Source organism: Moschus berezovskii, chromosome 1, assembly GCF_049115385.1.
Source record: "Moschus berezovskii isolate FMDL1 chromosome 1, NW_MosBer_1.0, whole genome shotgun sequence".
NCBI lineage: Eukaryota > Metazoa > Chordata > Mammalia > Artiodactyla > Moschidae > Moschus > Moschus berezovskii.
The window spans coordinates 157,773,653-157,790,500 of NC_142460.1; the positions used below are offsets into that span (position 1 = coordinate 157,773,653).

At 47.0% G+C, this 16,848-nt stretch overlaps 1 protein-coding gene across 1 annotated transcript in view; it reads right to left on the reverse strand.

Moving 5' to 3' along the window:
• EPHB1 (EPH receptor B1) overlaps positions 1–16,848 on the reverse strand; it is a 471,805-nt gene that overhangs the window by 91,872 nt on the left and 363,085 nt on the right. The window contains exons 6-9 of the mRNA XM_055413290.2: positions 15,252–15,376; positions 7,105–7,267; positions 3,464–3,572; positions 2,565–2,629 (exon numbers count right to left, since the gene is read on the reverse strand). Of these exons, the coding sequence (XP_055269265.1) occupies positions 2,565–2,629; positions 3,464–3,572; positions 7,105–7,267; positions 15,252–15,376 (462 nt within the window). The remainder of the gene's footprint in view (positions 1–2,564; positions 2,630–3,463; positions 3,573–7,104; positions 7,268–15,251; positions 15,377–16,848) is intronic.

Here is a 16,848-nt window from a genome sequence, read left to right on the forward strand (position 1 = left end):
GTGCTGTGTCTTCCCCAGCTCCACATCCCTTTGGCTGATTCTCCAACTGTAATAGCGTTAGTCAGAGTGACGGATGTCCATGGGAGAAAATGCACTGATGCAATTCAGTGCGTGAGGCTGAGTTCAGAGACCCAGAGTGCAGAGAAGAGCCAGGTTTCAGGGAATGGGTAAAAAAAGAAGGGTTATGAATAGAAAGAAAAAGCATTTATAAAAGGAGAACAGATTTAAAAAGAAGACAGACTTCTAAGGCAGCAGAGGGACTGAACTCTGGTGCAGGAAGAATTCTGTGTGCCCAAGTTCTGAGGATGAAGAATGCACAGCTTGTCAACACTGTGTCCTCAGCCATCCTCGGTGGTTTCTGCTACTGAGGACTGGGTGTTGGGTCTTCTGTGGACCCTGAGAACCAGGGAGGTTTGGTCCTCTTGGCCTTAGAGGTGATAATTCCCCAGAAGGAGGCTGTGAGCACTTTGGAAGCCTATCTGCACATGTGGGTGACACGTGGCAGCCCAGGAAAGCCAGCCCCTCCAGAAAAGGAAGTTGGGTCTGAGGCTGAAGAGGCCAAAAAGGCAGCAAGACGCACCCCAGCTTGATACTTGGGAACTCTCTGTACCCCAATGAAGGGCATAAGGTTTAACTTGCGTGCCTTTAGAAAGTGGGGCTCCCTCCTAGGGTACCCCATTCTCACTTTGGGCATCTTTAGTTTTCAAAATGGCATTCCTCCTTTTGAACCCAATTTTGTGTACTATGCTTTCAGGTGGACATGGCCATCTTTAAATGTTTCTTTCATCCAAAGATTTCAAAGGATGCCAAATCTGAAATTGACTGCATAATGGCTCTCAAGATGGCCAGGCATCAGCCCAGAGCAGGGAGGCAGGGTGATGTCAGAACCCCAGGAGGCAGAGGCAGGGAGGCAGGGTGGTGGAGAGAGCCCACCAGGTAATCCTGATGCACCCTGGAGGGGGCACCTCCACATGAGAATCACAGACAAATCAAAGTCTCTGTCCTTAGGAAGCTAAAGGTCTGCCTGGAAGGGAAATGCGTCAGTTTATGTTAAGTAAAAGTATCTGAAGATTTTGCTTTGAGGTGCAAAATCAGAATGTGAGAAAAGGAAAGAGAACACATTAGGATTTCCCTCTAAAACCAGTGACATCTGGTTAAATGGAGGCCCAGGTGGCCTGCTGGGGGAAAGAAAGAGGGATAGATGGACCTGGAGTGTTGCAGGAGCTGTGCCTGTAGCCTTAGAAGGGGGCTGCTCTCCCAACCTCCCTCCCCCGACCCCAGTTTGTGTTGCTGAACATGGGTGTGAGCTGGACCACCCTGAGAGAGCCTCGGGGTCTCAGCTGGTGCCCAGTCCACAGCCCCATCCCCGCCATGACTTACAACAGCAGCCCAGGTGCCAGGGGCTTAGTCCTTTACAGACTCTTGGTAGGTTCTTGGTCTTGGATTGAAAACCCTGGGGAACAAAGCCATATCTACAGAGCAACCTTTGCATAGCCCAGCCAGCACCAGCCTTGACCTCATTCGAATACAACTCCTCCGTGGTGAAACTGCCATGTGAAAACCCCGGCATCACTCTCTTGCCTGGGGTCACCTCGGGTGAGAACTTTTGCCTCGGACGCCATCTCCACTCCCAGAACCACTCAGAGAAGGCCTGCTTATGGCACGTGTAGACAGAGCCCATTTTCCATGCTCACCACCCAGGGAGCAGGGAGAGGGGGCTGGTAACAGCCATAGCAGCACTGAGGCGAGATGCGGCTCACGGAGGAAGCCGGAGACAGAGAGGGCAGAGCACACAGCGCCGGGGCAGGTTTCTGAGTGTGTCCGTGGAATCTGAAAGGAGTTATTTAGAAACAGAGCATGTCTGCTCTAAGGATTTAAGCATTCTGCTTCCTGGAGGCAGGAAGTAACCCAACTGACCAGTGGGGACCTTTGCAGACCCTGCAGTGTTTTCATGACACACATCAAAGAAGAATTCCGACACAGGACTTAACGTCACATGTCGGTAAGGGGAAATTTTAGTTATAAAAATATATATAGGTTTTGAAAAAAGACAGTAGGTAATGAGTGAAAAACTTTTAAAAGCACTGCTTAAAAGAAAACACTTGGGAGATATACCAACACTTTGGCCTCTTGGGCTCTGCTATCTTTTTAATTCCCTCTGTTCAAGTTCTCTGGCTTATCTGTGAATTTGGTTAACACATTCCCCAGCCGCCCCATTGGATAAGATAAGGCAGAAGATGTTAATAGAGAACCCTCCATCTTTTTCCACTGAGTCTGATTTCAGGATTCATTGACTTGCTAAACCCAATCTCCCTGCATTCCGTGTCCTCTATGGGCTTATCAGTGAGGAAGATAATCTACCTGCCAGGCATCCAATAAGTGCCCATGATGGGTGGACACAGATGGGGTGGACAGCCTTGGTCCCTGGGGACCCAGCCTTTGGGCACTGGTGGCTGGGAGGGGGCTCGCAGTGGGGACGGGCCAGTCTGCCTATAAGGAGCCCCCAAGTACTTGCCTCTTGACTCCGGAGCTCAGGCGGTGGGTGGCTCAGGCTTTCTACTCACCTCGGCCTGTGCTGTAATGCTGGAGCTTGTCACTGTACACAGCTTCTTTGCTGTAAGCACGTTTCCTGTGGACACAAGGCAGAGGAGCTCTCTCAACCAGGGTATACCCACACCACTCTGCTCCTAGGACCTCCACCCAGGTCCCCTGTTCTGATGGGGGCTCTCCTGAGGTTGGGAACTGCAACTGTCACTTAAGCGGAACTCCTGTCATGGCCAGCATTCTAGCTTGACCACCTCCGTGGGCAGTGGGTTCTGCTTTCAAGTCAAGGTCTTTCAGAGGTCAGGCAGGGCCAGGGTCTCTACAGAGCTTGGTGAGAGGCCCTGGAGGATGCCTGCTAGCACTCTGGCTGCACTGTGGAACTTCTCGGGAGGGGCCAGCTGAATCTAGGCTAACCACCCAAGGCAGCAGCAGCAGCAGTATTAAAAATTCACGAGAACTTCCAGACCCACCCTCTTGTAGGACCCGCTCTTGCAGAGCTCCTCTTCCCCTCCTTAGCTCCCTGCTGTCCACCTGCACCCTGTGCCCAGGCCCCAGTCCTGTAGCCAGAGGATGGGTTGAGGCACAGGGTGGGATGTTCCAGAGGGTCAAATGTAATTTTGTAACTGTCACTCCAGGAAGACCATCGTGTGTAGGGGGGTTAAATGAGTGGGCAAAAATGAGGTTGGGGGACAAACGCTCAGATCCTTGCCCAGCCCCTAGAGGATTTATCCCCAGCACAGAGAAAATAATCTGGAAAGTTCTAGGCTGCCCGTGGACAGAGAAAGGGTGATGACTGGTGAGCCTGACGGTGTGTCCCTGAACAGTCAGGTCCTGTTCAGTCCACATGACCTGATAGGGTCCATGAACCAGCCTTCCTGGGTCTGAGGAGAGCAGGCAGGAGTGGGGCCAGGGGGCCTACCTGCTGCAGACGATGGAGATGGCCACCAGGGACACCACAAACACCACCCCAGCCGCCGCTGAGCCAGCGATCAGGGGCAGCTGCTCCCGCAGCTCAGACTTGTAATCATCTAGCAAAGAGAGAGGTATTAGAAGCTTCCTGTCTGCCCTCTGCATGGGGCTGCTACTCAGCGATGCCACCAAGGACATCAGAGTGATAGATAGATAGAGTTTCTATACTTCAGAGCTGTAAGCCTGACCCAAACCAAGAGTAACCTTTAAGGCACACACACTCACAAAAACAACCCACAACAAACAATGTCAACAATAAAAGCAAGATGACAGCGACAGAGGACCTCAGAACTAAGAGCTGGTGACGCTGGCCCCGGAGCAGAGGTAACTGTCTCCACGTACTCATTTGGAAGGCCTCTTGAGGGTCCGTCAGCCATGCTAAGGATATATCCAACAGGGGGTATGGAAGCACCTTTTAAGACACAAAGTTGCTGAGCTGCAGCCAGTCAACAGATTCACTGAGCAGAGGCTTAAGAGCATCTGCAGGCCAACCCAGCACCACATCCAGTGCTCAGAGAATGAAGACACATCGAGAAACAGCCCAGAACTCTCAAGATCACACTCAAGAAGAATAGGGTCCCGGCTTCCACCAGTGTTAGAAACACATGGGGGAGTGGCTGCCTGCGGGTCACAGAGGTGGACAGAGCTCTCTCAAACCCTGGCTTTACCATGGGGAAGCTTAGTGATCTTAGACAAAGCATCTAGTCTTTGATTCTCGGATTCCTTATCTGTTAAAATAAATTTTTAAATTAAATCATGTGACATATTTCAGTGTCTGATGTATCACAGATGCCCCAAATACAAATTCTCTTCTCCTTAATCCATACAAACCACTCCGCCCAGGGGCCTACTGTTATTACTGTGGTTCTTCTCTCACTTGGTGTCAAGGAGCCATCACAGAACTTCAGGACTGAGGCAGATGGGGGTCAAGCTATGTATGTCTTATTACAATTGGAGCTGCCAGATACAGCAAATAAAAATATGGGATGATCAGTTACATATGAATTTCACGTAAACAATAAATAAGGTTTTAATCTAACTATGACCCAAATATTGCATGGGAGATACTTAGACAAACACTATTAGTAATTTACCTGAAATTCACATGTAACTGACCTATATTTTATCTGCCCCTATCCCCCCATCATTCTGAGGTTCCATGCTCTGCAGGTTTCTGCTCTGCAGAATCGCTCAAGCCCAACCGTTAGACCCTTTTCCAGGCCCCTCCTCAGATCTACTGAATCGGAACCTCTGAGTGAATGGCAGGATATCTGCGTGTTTACCAAACACTCTGCATGGTTCTTATGCACCCTGATGTTTGGGAACCATGGTTCAACTTTGTGGCTAGAGGATGAGACTTGCAAAGACAAGGATATTGTTCTAGAAGCCTCCCACTCTCTAGAAATCAATTTTAAAGAGTGAAGGTAGAGTTTCAGTTTCCCTCTGCTGAGAACTTTTTGTAACATGTGTTTTTAAAAAAGTTAACTTGGCAAAAGTAAAATAAATATAAGGAACCACAGGGAGGAGTCCATGTAAATTAAAAAATTCCTAAGCCATGTGACCTTCAGCCCTTCAAATTGATTTCTAGATGCTTCCAGAACCAATATCCTTGGGTTTAGAAGTCTCCTTTACCCATGGTGTGGAAGGATGGTTCTCAAACACTGGGGCATAAGAATCATCCAGAATGCTTGGCAAACATGTAGATACAGAGTATATACTATATCTACATATACTGTATATACTATATATATATATATATACTGTATATACTACATATACAGCAGTATAAATCAGTATCTAAAAAATTAGGCAGCCAAGTCAAAGGTTAGCAGGTTGTAGCTAAGTGAAGCCCAGAACCACAGCAGCTCTGTCCCTTGTGGAGGTCACCAGTCCAAAGCATGGCCACTGACCCTGGGTAGGACCCCCACAGGTCCTCCTCGACCCAATGACCCTATCACTGACAACCTTCAGACTCACCTTTGTGCTGCAGGGAGTCCTGAAGCCTCAGTGAACATAATTATTACTGATGTGTGACCCTCAGTCATTAAGACAAATACTCTCCAATTTGGCCACTTACCAGAACTCTCTTACATCCAGCCCCTCTTGGGTTTACAAAACTTAACTGCCAAATGTAAAAGGAATAGCCTTCTTGGGAGAAATTTGTTACTTCTTGATTTGTCTAGCAGAATTGCCAAGAGACCACTGCTCACAGCTTTTTGAATTTTGGGCTTTTAATCCCGTGTACCTCTTGATGCCAAAGTGCCCATAAATCTAGATTTGAAGTAAGGTACAAAGAGGGGAACAGAGTCCTTAAGGAACTGAAGATGGACTGCATTCTTTTCACACCAGCAGCATCATTAATCTGGATAAACTGGCTCACCTTTCTATCCTAACTCACCATCCTCAAAATATGAGTCCAAACTCACCTAAAATAAACTCAGAACCGACTGCAAACTCTAATCCTACAGAGGTCAGACAGCTCACATTGAAGCATCCAGGTACAGACCACTGGGAAGTGATAAGCCCTGTGTGGGGCGGCAAGCCTCTGTCTCAAGACAAAGTCCTCACACTGGGATGCTCACCAGCATTGCCTTCTCTTACAATTTTTTAAAAGAAAACGGATATTATAATTTTTATATGAAATCACGTGATTTTTAAATCTTTCCAATAACTTTACAGAGATTGTTGGCCTAAAATAAAACGTTTTTCAAGGGCAGAGTGTTTTCTATATAATTTAAGTAATAAAGAAAAAAATTAAAGCCTTTCTATTTGAGAGGCTGGGAACAGATTGACACTTGGGAGCTACCAGGAAACAGCTCACCAATGAATAAATATAGATAAATAGGTAGGAGATAATTGAGTACATACACTATGGAAAGTAGCTAATGTAATAGACACCCATACACAAGTCTGAGGTTACAGGGAAACAGAATTTTCATAACAACTCAAGGGGGTGATCTCAGAGGAGTAGCAGAGATTGTGACAACAGGGAACTAATAAAGCCCAAAGGTGGAAGTATTTTCAGGGACAAGATTGTCTAGCCTTGGGGACAGCTTGGAAAACAGTGGCTGTTCTCTCTGGAGACACCTCAGTTGGACCTACCGGGGGTCACATGTGAAGCTGTTTTAAATATTCTGAGACGTGTGGGACGGCCACTCCTCAGTGTGTCCCTCTGTTTTCTCCCCGGAGCCCTTGACTCATGCAGTGAGGCTGTGCACTCAGCTCCCAACCCCGAGAGCAGAGGAGCGAAATGGGAACGAGGGTGAAACAACACAGAAACCCAGAAGGGCATTTTCTTTAATTTCGTGCTGGGCTCGTTGCTCTGCAGACGTAGGCGTACATGTGGGAGCCTCTGCGCGTGCGCGGTCCAGAGACCTGCGCAGGACAACCCCCTAGATGTCGAAAACCCGGCCAGGCTTCAGACAGATGCTCTGCCAAGTGAATGCAGGTCCTCCTGGGGGCAAACCCTTCCGAGGCAATTCCACTGGAATCCAGTTAGCAGCTGGCACTTCAGCTGTGACCACTGCCTCCTGGGGGCTTCTTCTGCCCCGACTGCCTGCCCTGATCCCAGGTCACCCGCCTGCCCCTTACCGTCCGTCAAGGTCTGGAAGCACATCTTGCCACTGAACTTGCCATAGCCGGCCACGGTGCGGGCGCGCACCTGGACCACGTACACCATGCCGGGCCGCAGGCCGTCAATCCGTGCAGTGTTGGTCTGGCTCCTGGCCATGGAGGAGTTGAACTCATTGTGTTCCTGCAGGAGAGCAAGGGAAAGGGTTGGCAGCCTGCTCCTGAGCACGTGGGCCTCTCAGTTCTGGGTCCAGCAGATCTGCTAAAAGTTGTCCCCAGCCCCAGGCCATCCCTGGAAACCCCACAGACTGGGCTAGACCTAAAGAATAATAAACTGACTCTGGACTGTGGGGTGGTGATGCTCTGAAGAGAGGTCTGAATAAATGGCTAAGCTCTCAGGGCCTGGCAAGGGGACAGTCATTTTCTACTCCTTCCCCTCCAGGGATCAGAGACAGAATAACAAAGCACATGCAGCTTTGCAAAACCCCTCTCACCCCAGACCTCAGCAGATGCTCAGCAGACGCGAATGGCCGCATTTGCACCGGCCTGCCTCTCTTTGTGTCGCTTCTGCTGAGCCCTGGTCTTTCCTCTCCTGCTCACTCCTCAGGAGTGTTCTAGATCACTCCTTACGAGACCTCAAGTCCTTAGACAGATGACTTTGTGTTCACTCTGCTAAAAAGCTTGAAGCTGGACTGCCTCCCACACCTGCTTCTGCTTTCATCTCGGCATGCGTCTGTCTGGGTCCCCACTGTCCGAGGTCCTCCCCATCAGCATCTAGGGAGGGCATGCCCCTTCTCCCTGGAGAACACGGCCTCTGTCCTCACCCCTCCCACTTTTAGGGGGTCAGTCCCACTCTTCTGTGTGACATTCTCTTCTGTGCCTCCTGCCCGACCCTCTACAGTCCCTGTCACCTGCACATAGGCATCCTCTGGCGCTCACAGACCTGCTTGTGTCTTTCTTCCTTCTGAGTCTCCCGCCCGTCATGAGTGCCTTACTGTGTCCTTGCTTGCGGTCTCTTTGCTACTGATCTTGTGTAACATATGGTTTGGCCTGAACTTTTGTAGCTTCCCATCTTTTCTGCCACTCTATTCCTACCCAATCCAAAATTCTTTTGTAAAAAAGATCTGACTCCCTAAAGCTATTATCCGATAGACAAAACTCCTAACTCAGTCCAGGTGCCTTTCACAATGAAGTCAATTCCAATCTCTCACATCCCCCTGAACCGCCACCTTGCTGCCTCTCTGGGTCCATAGCCCTGGCCTCCAGACCTCTGCTTAGGTTGTTTTCCCGGTCTGAAATGCCTCTCTCCAGGGGCTCCTCTGCATTCTCCGGTTTCCTTCAGCCTACACCCCTCAAGATCTCTTCCAGGAAAGTGTCCCTCACTATTCCAGCCCAAGGGCTCTCTTCACTGCTGCCCATTATCTTTCTACCCTGCCCGCATGCACCAGCTCATCTCTAATCATTTCCATGTGACCACTGTGAAGATGGTAGCTGTTCAGAGTCTAGGTCTGCCCCTGTTTTGCACTGTGAATCTTAGAACAAATGAAGATCTTAGGTCACCAGGAAGGAGGCCCCAAGTCCCTCATGCAGATCTAGAGCACTGAGACGAGTTCTAGGCATAGCAGTTCAAGAGGCAGGGTGATAAATGAGGGGAAAGTTGTTGACCAGTGTGGTCTGTGAGCCACATCCTTAGTCAAAGGACAGAAGAAATGTTGGGAGTTGAACCAAGACAGAAGAATACAGTACAGTGATAAGAAATTACCATCGTCTTAAAATATGTAGAAGTCTACTGTGCAAGGGCAGAGATGACCTGATATGTGATCATTCATTCATTTGGCCAGATGGCCACAATGACAACACACTACCATGTGGTGCATGCTACCAAGGGCTGTGGGTATCAAGCCATGGTCCCTGCTTTGGGGTACACAACATCTTGTGGGGTGGGGCTGAAAATGGCAGTGCTGAGTGAGTGACGGGGCAGAGGTCAGCTCAAGGGGTTATGAGGGAGCAGTAGAGCCCCCCCCAGCCCAGACTGATAAGGTGGTTGGAAGGGACTCAGAGAAAGGGTGGCATAAATGAGTCCTGAAAGATGAAAGAAATTAGCCCCATGGATGAATGAGGAGAGTAAGATCTGAGTGTAATATCCTTTGAGAACAGAATAAAACATGCAAAGGTGATGCTGAAAGGAGATTAGGCACCTGCAAGTAACTGGGAATCTCTGGAGGATAAGTGGTATGGGGGTGGTGATGAGTGACTTGGAAGCAGTTGTAAAGGACCCCAGGTGAGAGGCCAGAGCAAATAGACAGCTGAAAGTTACAAAGAGGCTCATGCTCACCCTAAGCGAAGCAATATCCACTGGCCTCTGGTGAGATGGCCTGGGAAGGGATCACCTATACATCATTTGATCTATTTAAAAAGCAGGTGGATTCCTAACCCCACGCCACCCCCAATAAGGAATTCAGCAAAAAGAAGGCTGTCCACTCTGGAAGGGATGCCATCTAAAACTTTCATCATTACTATCCTGACACACTGAAAACATGGCCTGAAACTACGAAAACATGGTCCTTTCAAATTAGGACAAAATCCCATTGCTCCAAAATCTAGGCAGCTGCCGGAATTCTCTGGTTTTACTGTATTGGATGCAAGTGGGCGCTGCTTGAAATATGTGAAACATCTCCTGGGCAGCTCTTTTCCTGAAAAATGTGTGCGGGTGTATTGGTGTTTGGATGGCGAGAACCCATAATCACTTTATTGTCCACACCTCCTTCAAGAAGTTCAGTGATTAAAATGAGTATCAGTCCCTGTTCTCTCAAAACCATTCATCAACCTCAGGCAGATAAGAGTCAAGAGCAGAGTTGCTTTTCCTTTTCTTCTTCTTCTTCTGCTTTTTTTGGTTGCTTATGATTTTGTAAGTGTGAGGGGGGCAGATGCTGCAGCTGTTGAGGGCAGAGACCACATCTTCTTTCTCCATCCCTAACAAGTAGCATGGGGCTCACCTTGCCTGGGTATCCAACACCTCAGTGCTAAATGAATAAATAAACCGTACACTTTGGACCAGTCATTTGAACCCATGGATGGAGCACAAGATATTGCCAAAGTCTGAGTGAGTTCCTGTGAGAAAATGAAGGGTAGAAATAAATTTGAAGGGTAGAAATACCCAAGGCCTAAAGCAATCAGTCCTCACCTAGTTAATATGAAGGGCGAGTCCACGTCTAAATGCTTAATCATTAAGACAGCCAAGAGCAGCTGTAGACGTTCTCCCTTGGTTTGCCTATAAGCACTGACGTCACGAGTGAAAAGTGCTACAAGACAGTAAAGAAGAGAGAATGATGAATGGAAGCATATTAAAATGGCAAAGAAGGTGAGCATGGGAGAGGCCCTGGGAGTGTCATCAGCTTGATGGCAGCTGAGCTCTCTATTAACGAGCTACTGGAGGAGACGAAAGCCTCATTGATTCCACTCACAGTACTGAATTGACAGGCGTCCCAAGCACAAACCAAGAGAGTGATGTGGAGTGGGAGACCCAGACTTGGAAAACTACAGCCTATGACCAACTACCTGTTTTTGCAAATAAAGTTTCATTGGCTCCCAGCGATGCCCATATTCTATTGTCATCTATCTATTGCCCATGGCTGCTTCCTGCTATAAAGGCACAGTTGAGCAGTTGCAGTAGAGACTATGGCCTGTAAGCCTAAAATATTTACTACCTGGTCCTCACAGAAAAATGATGCTGATTCCTAGTTTAGAAGAAGTGGCATGGGAAGGGGGAATGATGAGTTCTATTTCTTTGGACTGATTCCAGGACATCTACTGGGCTGAGTTCTGTTTGTGTTTGCATCTTCTAAAGACCAGGATTCCACACCCTTGTGGAACAGGCAGACAAATGATTCTGGCTCTAAGTATTTGGATTGAAAATTAAGATACACTCTCTTATTTCTGAGGCCACACTAATTTTGAGCGGCATTAACACAATTGCATCCAGTCTTTCACTGAGTTCAGAAATATACTGAAATATAATAAAAATATCTACAGTTCCAATTCTGTGGTTCCCTAGCTGTGGCCTGTGAGGTTAAGGGTAGATCATTTGACCTTTCTGTGACTTAGTTCTATCATCCATAAATTGGTTATACTCAACTTTCAAGTATCTTTCATTTCTTTTGAGGATCAGAGCTAATGTATCTGTGAATATCTGGCATATAACTGGCACTCAATATGTGATGAGTTATTGTCAATGTGATTATTATTTCAAAATACCCCCACAAGATAATGTCCTTTCTTTAGAAATTAGAAATGGTCAAGGCAATGTAATGGATTTTATATTTGAGCACTTTATAAGCAAGTGAGAATTCTATCATAATATATTGAATGGTAACCAATGCTTGGGCAAAGAATCTTCTCTTTCAGGAAAGCATTCTATCCTCTGGGACAAGGATCTGCCTCACTGAGGTGTGGAAGCCCCCTCTGGCATTGAACTGCTGTGCATGTGTTCTGCTAATAATTAGCATAAATTATTGAGAAGTAGGGACAGGATCTACAATGGGAGAATAAGCCTCCTTCATAGCATCAGAAGTCAAAATTAATTGCAGTTTGTTTAGTGGGGAGGCTTGTATGGACAGGGAAAGGCTGTGCAGGAGCTGGGCATGGGTTGGGGAATGAGGAGCTGGGGGACAGAGGCCTGAGCCTCATGGTTTCAGTTCTGAGGCTTTCACCCCCTACCTTGGTGACTGCCCTTGGCACACCGGGAGAGGAGGAGGGCAGGTGGTCTCCCATACATCCCACCCCTTCCCAGCACTGCCACAGGCTACAGGGCAAAGAACCCAGGCTAGAGACTCCCTTTCTAGCTGTGTGATCTGAGTAAGTTGGGCTAAACAAACATTTTAAACTTCTTTGTGTATTTGTTTCTTTACCCAAAACAATGTTATTATTATTTACCATACTGGGCTGTGAGGGGGAGAGATTATGTTTAGAAAGTCTCTGGCACCCAACAGGGCCACACAAAGAAGAAATTATTATTTATTTGAGATGAGCTACAAGGCTCAAGTTCATGTGTATATGGGAAGGGGACTGGGACCTTACTAGTGACTCTGACATCATACCATATATGGACAAACATGATATTCTATTGAAGAAGGTCAACAGAACTAAGTCTAGGTCAACTTGAATTTGGTCCAGGTCAACTTTGGTGATGAAATGAGGTCATGAAATCAATAGGTCCAGATTGGTCCAAAAACTTTTTGGATTTGTCCAACATTTACTTCATTAAATGATAAAAAAAAAAATCTAGCAAATAAAGACCCTCAGTTCAAAGCTGAATGAAAATAACAGTGGCTTATGAATCCAGATCATGTGAATTACCCCAGTTCCCTGAATTATCAGAATCAACTGTCTGTGAAACTCAGAATCCTCTAAATGAGTAAATAGCTGCCTAACCCTCACCATGCTTGCAAATCCGGCTATAACAGCTGAAGGGCACACCTCCTTGCAGGCTAGATTGGTGATCCATCTGACCTTCTGCTTTCAGGAAGGTAAATTGGTGAATTTTACAAATGTGAAAACTGACCTAGATTAAGTGGTTCAGTAATGGGACCACAGCTGTGTGGCTGTCAGTTACAGATGGCTCTGGAAATGAAGGCTCCCTTCCCAATGCAGTCATGCTCCATTTCAACACGGCCTCCATGTTGGAGTCTGCAGGTCTTCATCCTAGAACCTCTTCTTATCTCCACTGACCCACTGGACTGTCCCACCTGGGCTCAGGGCTTTGACACACTGACAACTTCCAAATGGTCATCTCCAGCCCAGTCTACTCCCCTGAACTCCAAAAGTGCATATCTAGCTGCCTGCTGCACATCTCCACTTGGCTATCTCAGAGGCATTTTAGACATGAAGCTGAACTGGTCCCTTCCCTCAGCCCAGACATGCTCCAGCCACAAGTGTTCCCGTTCTCAGCCATCTTGGTGACTCAGGCCCAAACACTCCCAACTGAAAATCCAACCTGTTGGAAATCCTGTTGGCTCTGGCTTTGTCCCCCGTCCTTGTCTTAGATTAGTATAATCTAGCAGGTCTATTTTCAGTGGAAAAGCTTGAATGATCCTTTTAAAATGTAAGTCAGAACTGTTTACAATAGCGAGGACATGGAAGCAACCTAGATGTCCATCTGCAGATGAATGGATAAGAAAGCTTTGGTACATATACACAATGGATTATTTTTCAGCCATCAAAAAGAATGCATTTGAGTCAGTTCTAATGAGGTGGATGAAATTGGAGCCTATTATACAGAGTGAAGTCAGCCTGAAAGAAAAACATCAATACAGCATACTAACGCATATATATGGGATTTAGAAGGATGGTAACCTTAACCCTGTATACGAGACAGCAAAAGAGACATAGGTGTATAGAACAGTCTTTGGGACTCTGTGGGAGAGGGTGAAGGTGGGATGATTGGGGAGAACGGCATTGTAGCATGTATATTATCATATGTGAAATGAATCACCAGTCCAGGTTTGATGCATGATACAGGATGCTTGGGGCTGGTGCACGGGGATGACCTGGAGGGAGGATATAGGGAAGAGAGAGGTGGGAGGGGGGTTCAATAAAGGGAACACATGTACACCCGGGGCAGATTCGTGTCAGTGTATGGCAAAACCAACCAATATTAATGTAAAGTAATTTGCCTCCAATTAAAAAAAAGTAAGTCAGATTCTGTTTCCCTTCTGCTCCAAACCTGCTATGGATCCCAATCTCATTTGTGGAAATGCTCAGGCTTCTTACAGCCCAACATGAGCACCTGCTCTGATTACCTCTCCCCTGACTATTGTTTTCCTGTTGCTCATGTGACTCCAGTCATGCCGGTCTCCTTCCTGCTCCTTGAACCAGCATCCATTATCCAGCTTCAGGGCCTTTATATAGGCTCTCTATCTCCCACGTACCTGCTGTACAACACCCTTTCCTCCTTCGGGCCTTTACTTAGAACTTACCTTCTCCAAAAGCCCCACTTTTACCATTCTATTTAGTTTTGAAACTACTCCTCCCCCAAACCTGACCATTCTGATCCCATTTACCATGATCTACTTCCCCCACTTTACAATCCTCATTTTCTAACATACTGTTCAGTTCAGTTCAGTTGCTCAGTCGTATCCAACTCTCTGCGACCCCATGAATCACAGCACGCCAGGCCTCCCTGTCTATCACCAACTCCCGGAGTTCACTCAAACTCATGTCCACAGAGTCGGTGATACTGTATGATACCCTTATTCATTATGTTCATTATTCATTTTCTGTCTACTCGCATTAGAAAGTAAGCTTCTTGAGGGCAGGAATCCTTGTTTGATCACTAGTATATCCTAGAATAGTACTTGCCAAGTAGCAGCACACATGCATACAAAAAATAACTTGCTAAACAAATATAAATGAATACATGGTGTTTGCACAAATACTGTGTTGGGTCAGTATATAAGAAATACTGTATTTTCCTGGGATGTTGCAAGCGTTACAGTTCACCATGGTGGGAGGAAAGCCTTGCTTCCCCCACAGATAGGCCAGGGGTCAATACCACAGGGCACCATTTCCCTTTTCTTGGTAGAACATGCCCTGTTGTAGTTCCCGGCAACAGCTACGAGAGAACAGTCAAAGAAGATAATGTACAAACATTTATTTCTATTACTTTCTAGCTCTCATTTCTTTATTTCCACTTAGATATTTTAAACCTTCATACATACATTAGTACATATATGCATATGATTTATAAATAAAAGATCTTATATTGGAGGTACATGATCAAAAACTTTGAAAAACACTAATTTACAAAATCACAAAATCTTCAGAAAGTTCAGGGGACACTGGTGGGTTTGTAGCCCAGCAAACACATGTAGCAAGTTCATGACTGGGAGAATGGAATTGGTCCTGCTCATCCACGACAGCCCAGTGAGTGGTCCAGACAGAGGGATGGGGTGTTGGAGGGTTCTCTCTTGAGTTGGTGCAGAAAGCGCCTGGGCACTGGAGGCCTTTGCTGGGGCAAAGCTAGGAAGTGCTCTCAGGGAGCCTTTGGCCTCTGTCACCAGATTCCTCCCCCCATCAGAACTCCCTCTAGCCTGTATCCCCTCAGCTGGCTACCACCCACACAATAGTGACTAGCCCTGGATCTTGCAAGCCTGCAGGCAGGGCTGGCTTACCTTCTCATAGTACCGGATCTCATAGTCCAAGATGATGCCGTTGGGTTGCTCCGGCTGTGGCCATGACAATGTGATGCTCCTCATGGTGGCACTGACCTGGTGCATGATGGGAACAGTGGAAGGGGCTGCAGAGAGAGGAAGAGATAGGGCAGATGAAGAAACCCTTGATGATATGAGAAAGGTTGTCTTTCAGAGATAAATAGGCAGAGAAATGCTATTGGGTTGGAACTTTGCCTTTTCTTTCTCATCAGCTCAGCTGGATCTACAGAACTTCCTGTGGGTTTTGCAGAATGAATGGAGTTTGGGTACCAAAGGAGAGAAAAGGTGACAATTTAGGACAGGAAGACATGTACGAGGGCAGGGACTGGAGTGAACAGGAAGAAGAACGGTTTGACTAAAACAAGATATGGCTGGAAAAACCACAGGAGAACAGTATGAACTGACAAAGCCAGAGTCAGGCATGAAGGGTGTGACCAGCAGGCCAAATCTATGCTTCAGGTAGTGGATCACAAGGAGTGATGGACTGTTTTTGAGCAGATGGTGTTGAAGGAACCTCAGTCTTGTAGTAATTTGGTGAGCCATCACAGAGAAGAGAATGTGGAAGCAAAACCTGTCAGCGAAAGAGTTGAGCTGGTCAGTGCTGAATTGCTGTGCAGCGGAAAAGAGCATTCTAGCAAACATCTTCTGAGACTGCATGAAAGATTTTGCTGTGTTTCAAAAGGAAGAGAGGCGGCATCTCTTCAAAAGATAGGAATACAGGCCAGCAACAGAGTTCTTTTCGACTTCTGTCAGAGTTTTCCAAATGAGGACATTTGCTATTGAGCGCTCACAAATATAAATGAAGAAATGATACACAAACCAAACATTTGGAAACAGAATAACAATTTCAAAATCTGTGAAGTGCTTCCGAAATCTCTGTTTAAAAAGAATATTATTTATTTCCCAATTCAGCATTTTTCACACAGTGTAAGTAAAATGAAAACAGTCTGGAAATAATAAATGAGGGCTGTCTGTCTAGGGAAGAAGCGGGTAATGGATGAGGCTGCAGTCTGCGCTCTGTTCAGGGGCTGTTCCGTTTAGTCCTGGCACTTCTGCAGTGATGAAGGTCGCTTCCTCACACGAACTCCACTTTACAAGGCTTTCTCTGGGGACCATGGCTGAGTGACACTTACTGTCCCGGATTTAAGTTAACAGATTCCCCTCCAGGACCTGAAATTACAGAGCACAGCTGCCGGGTCACAGGGCTCCCTCACTCTCCATTTCTCCATGATCCTAGGACTCTCAGCAGACACCTACTGCATGAGGCGCCTGGGTGGGGTTGAGATGCAGGGAAGATGCAGGGAAGATATTAGGGAGATGCTCATAGTCTGGGGGAGCCATAAAGAGAACAAGAGTGAGAGGTGCTGTGATGAGAATCACAGTGTTCATCTGGGACTTTGCCTACTTCCCATTAGAGACCTCGTGATGTCTGTGAAAATGCGCCCCTCAGAGCTCCTACTCCTGGGAGCATAACTAACTAATGGCCCCAGCTGCAGCATTCTGAGATATATAATTGCATCCACGTGGAGCGGTTTCCCACGCGCTGCTCCCACCCAAT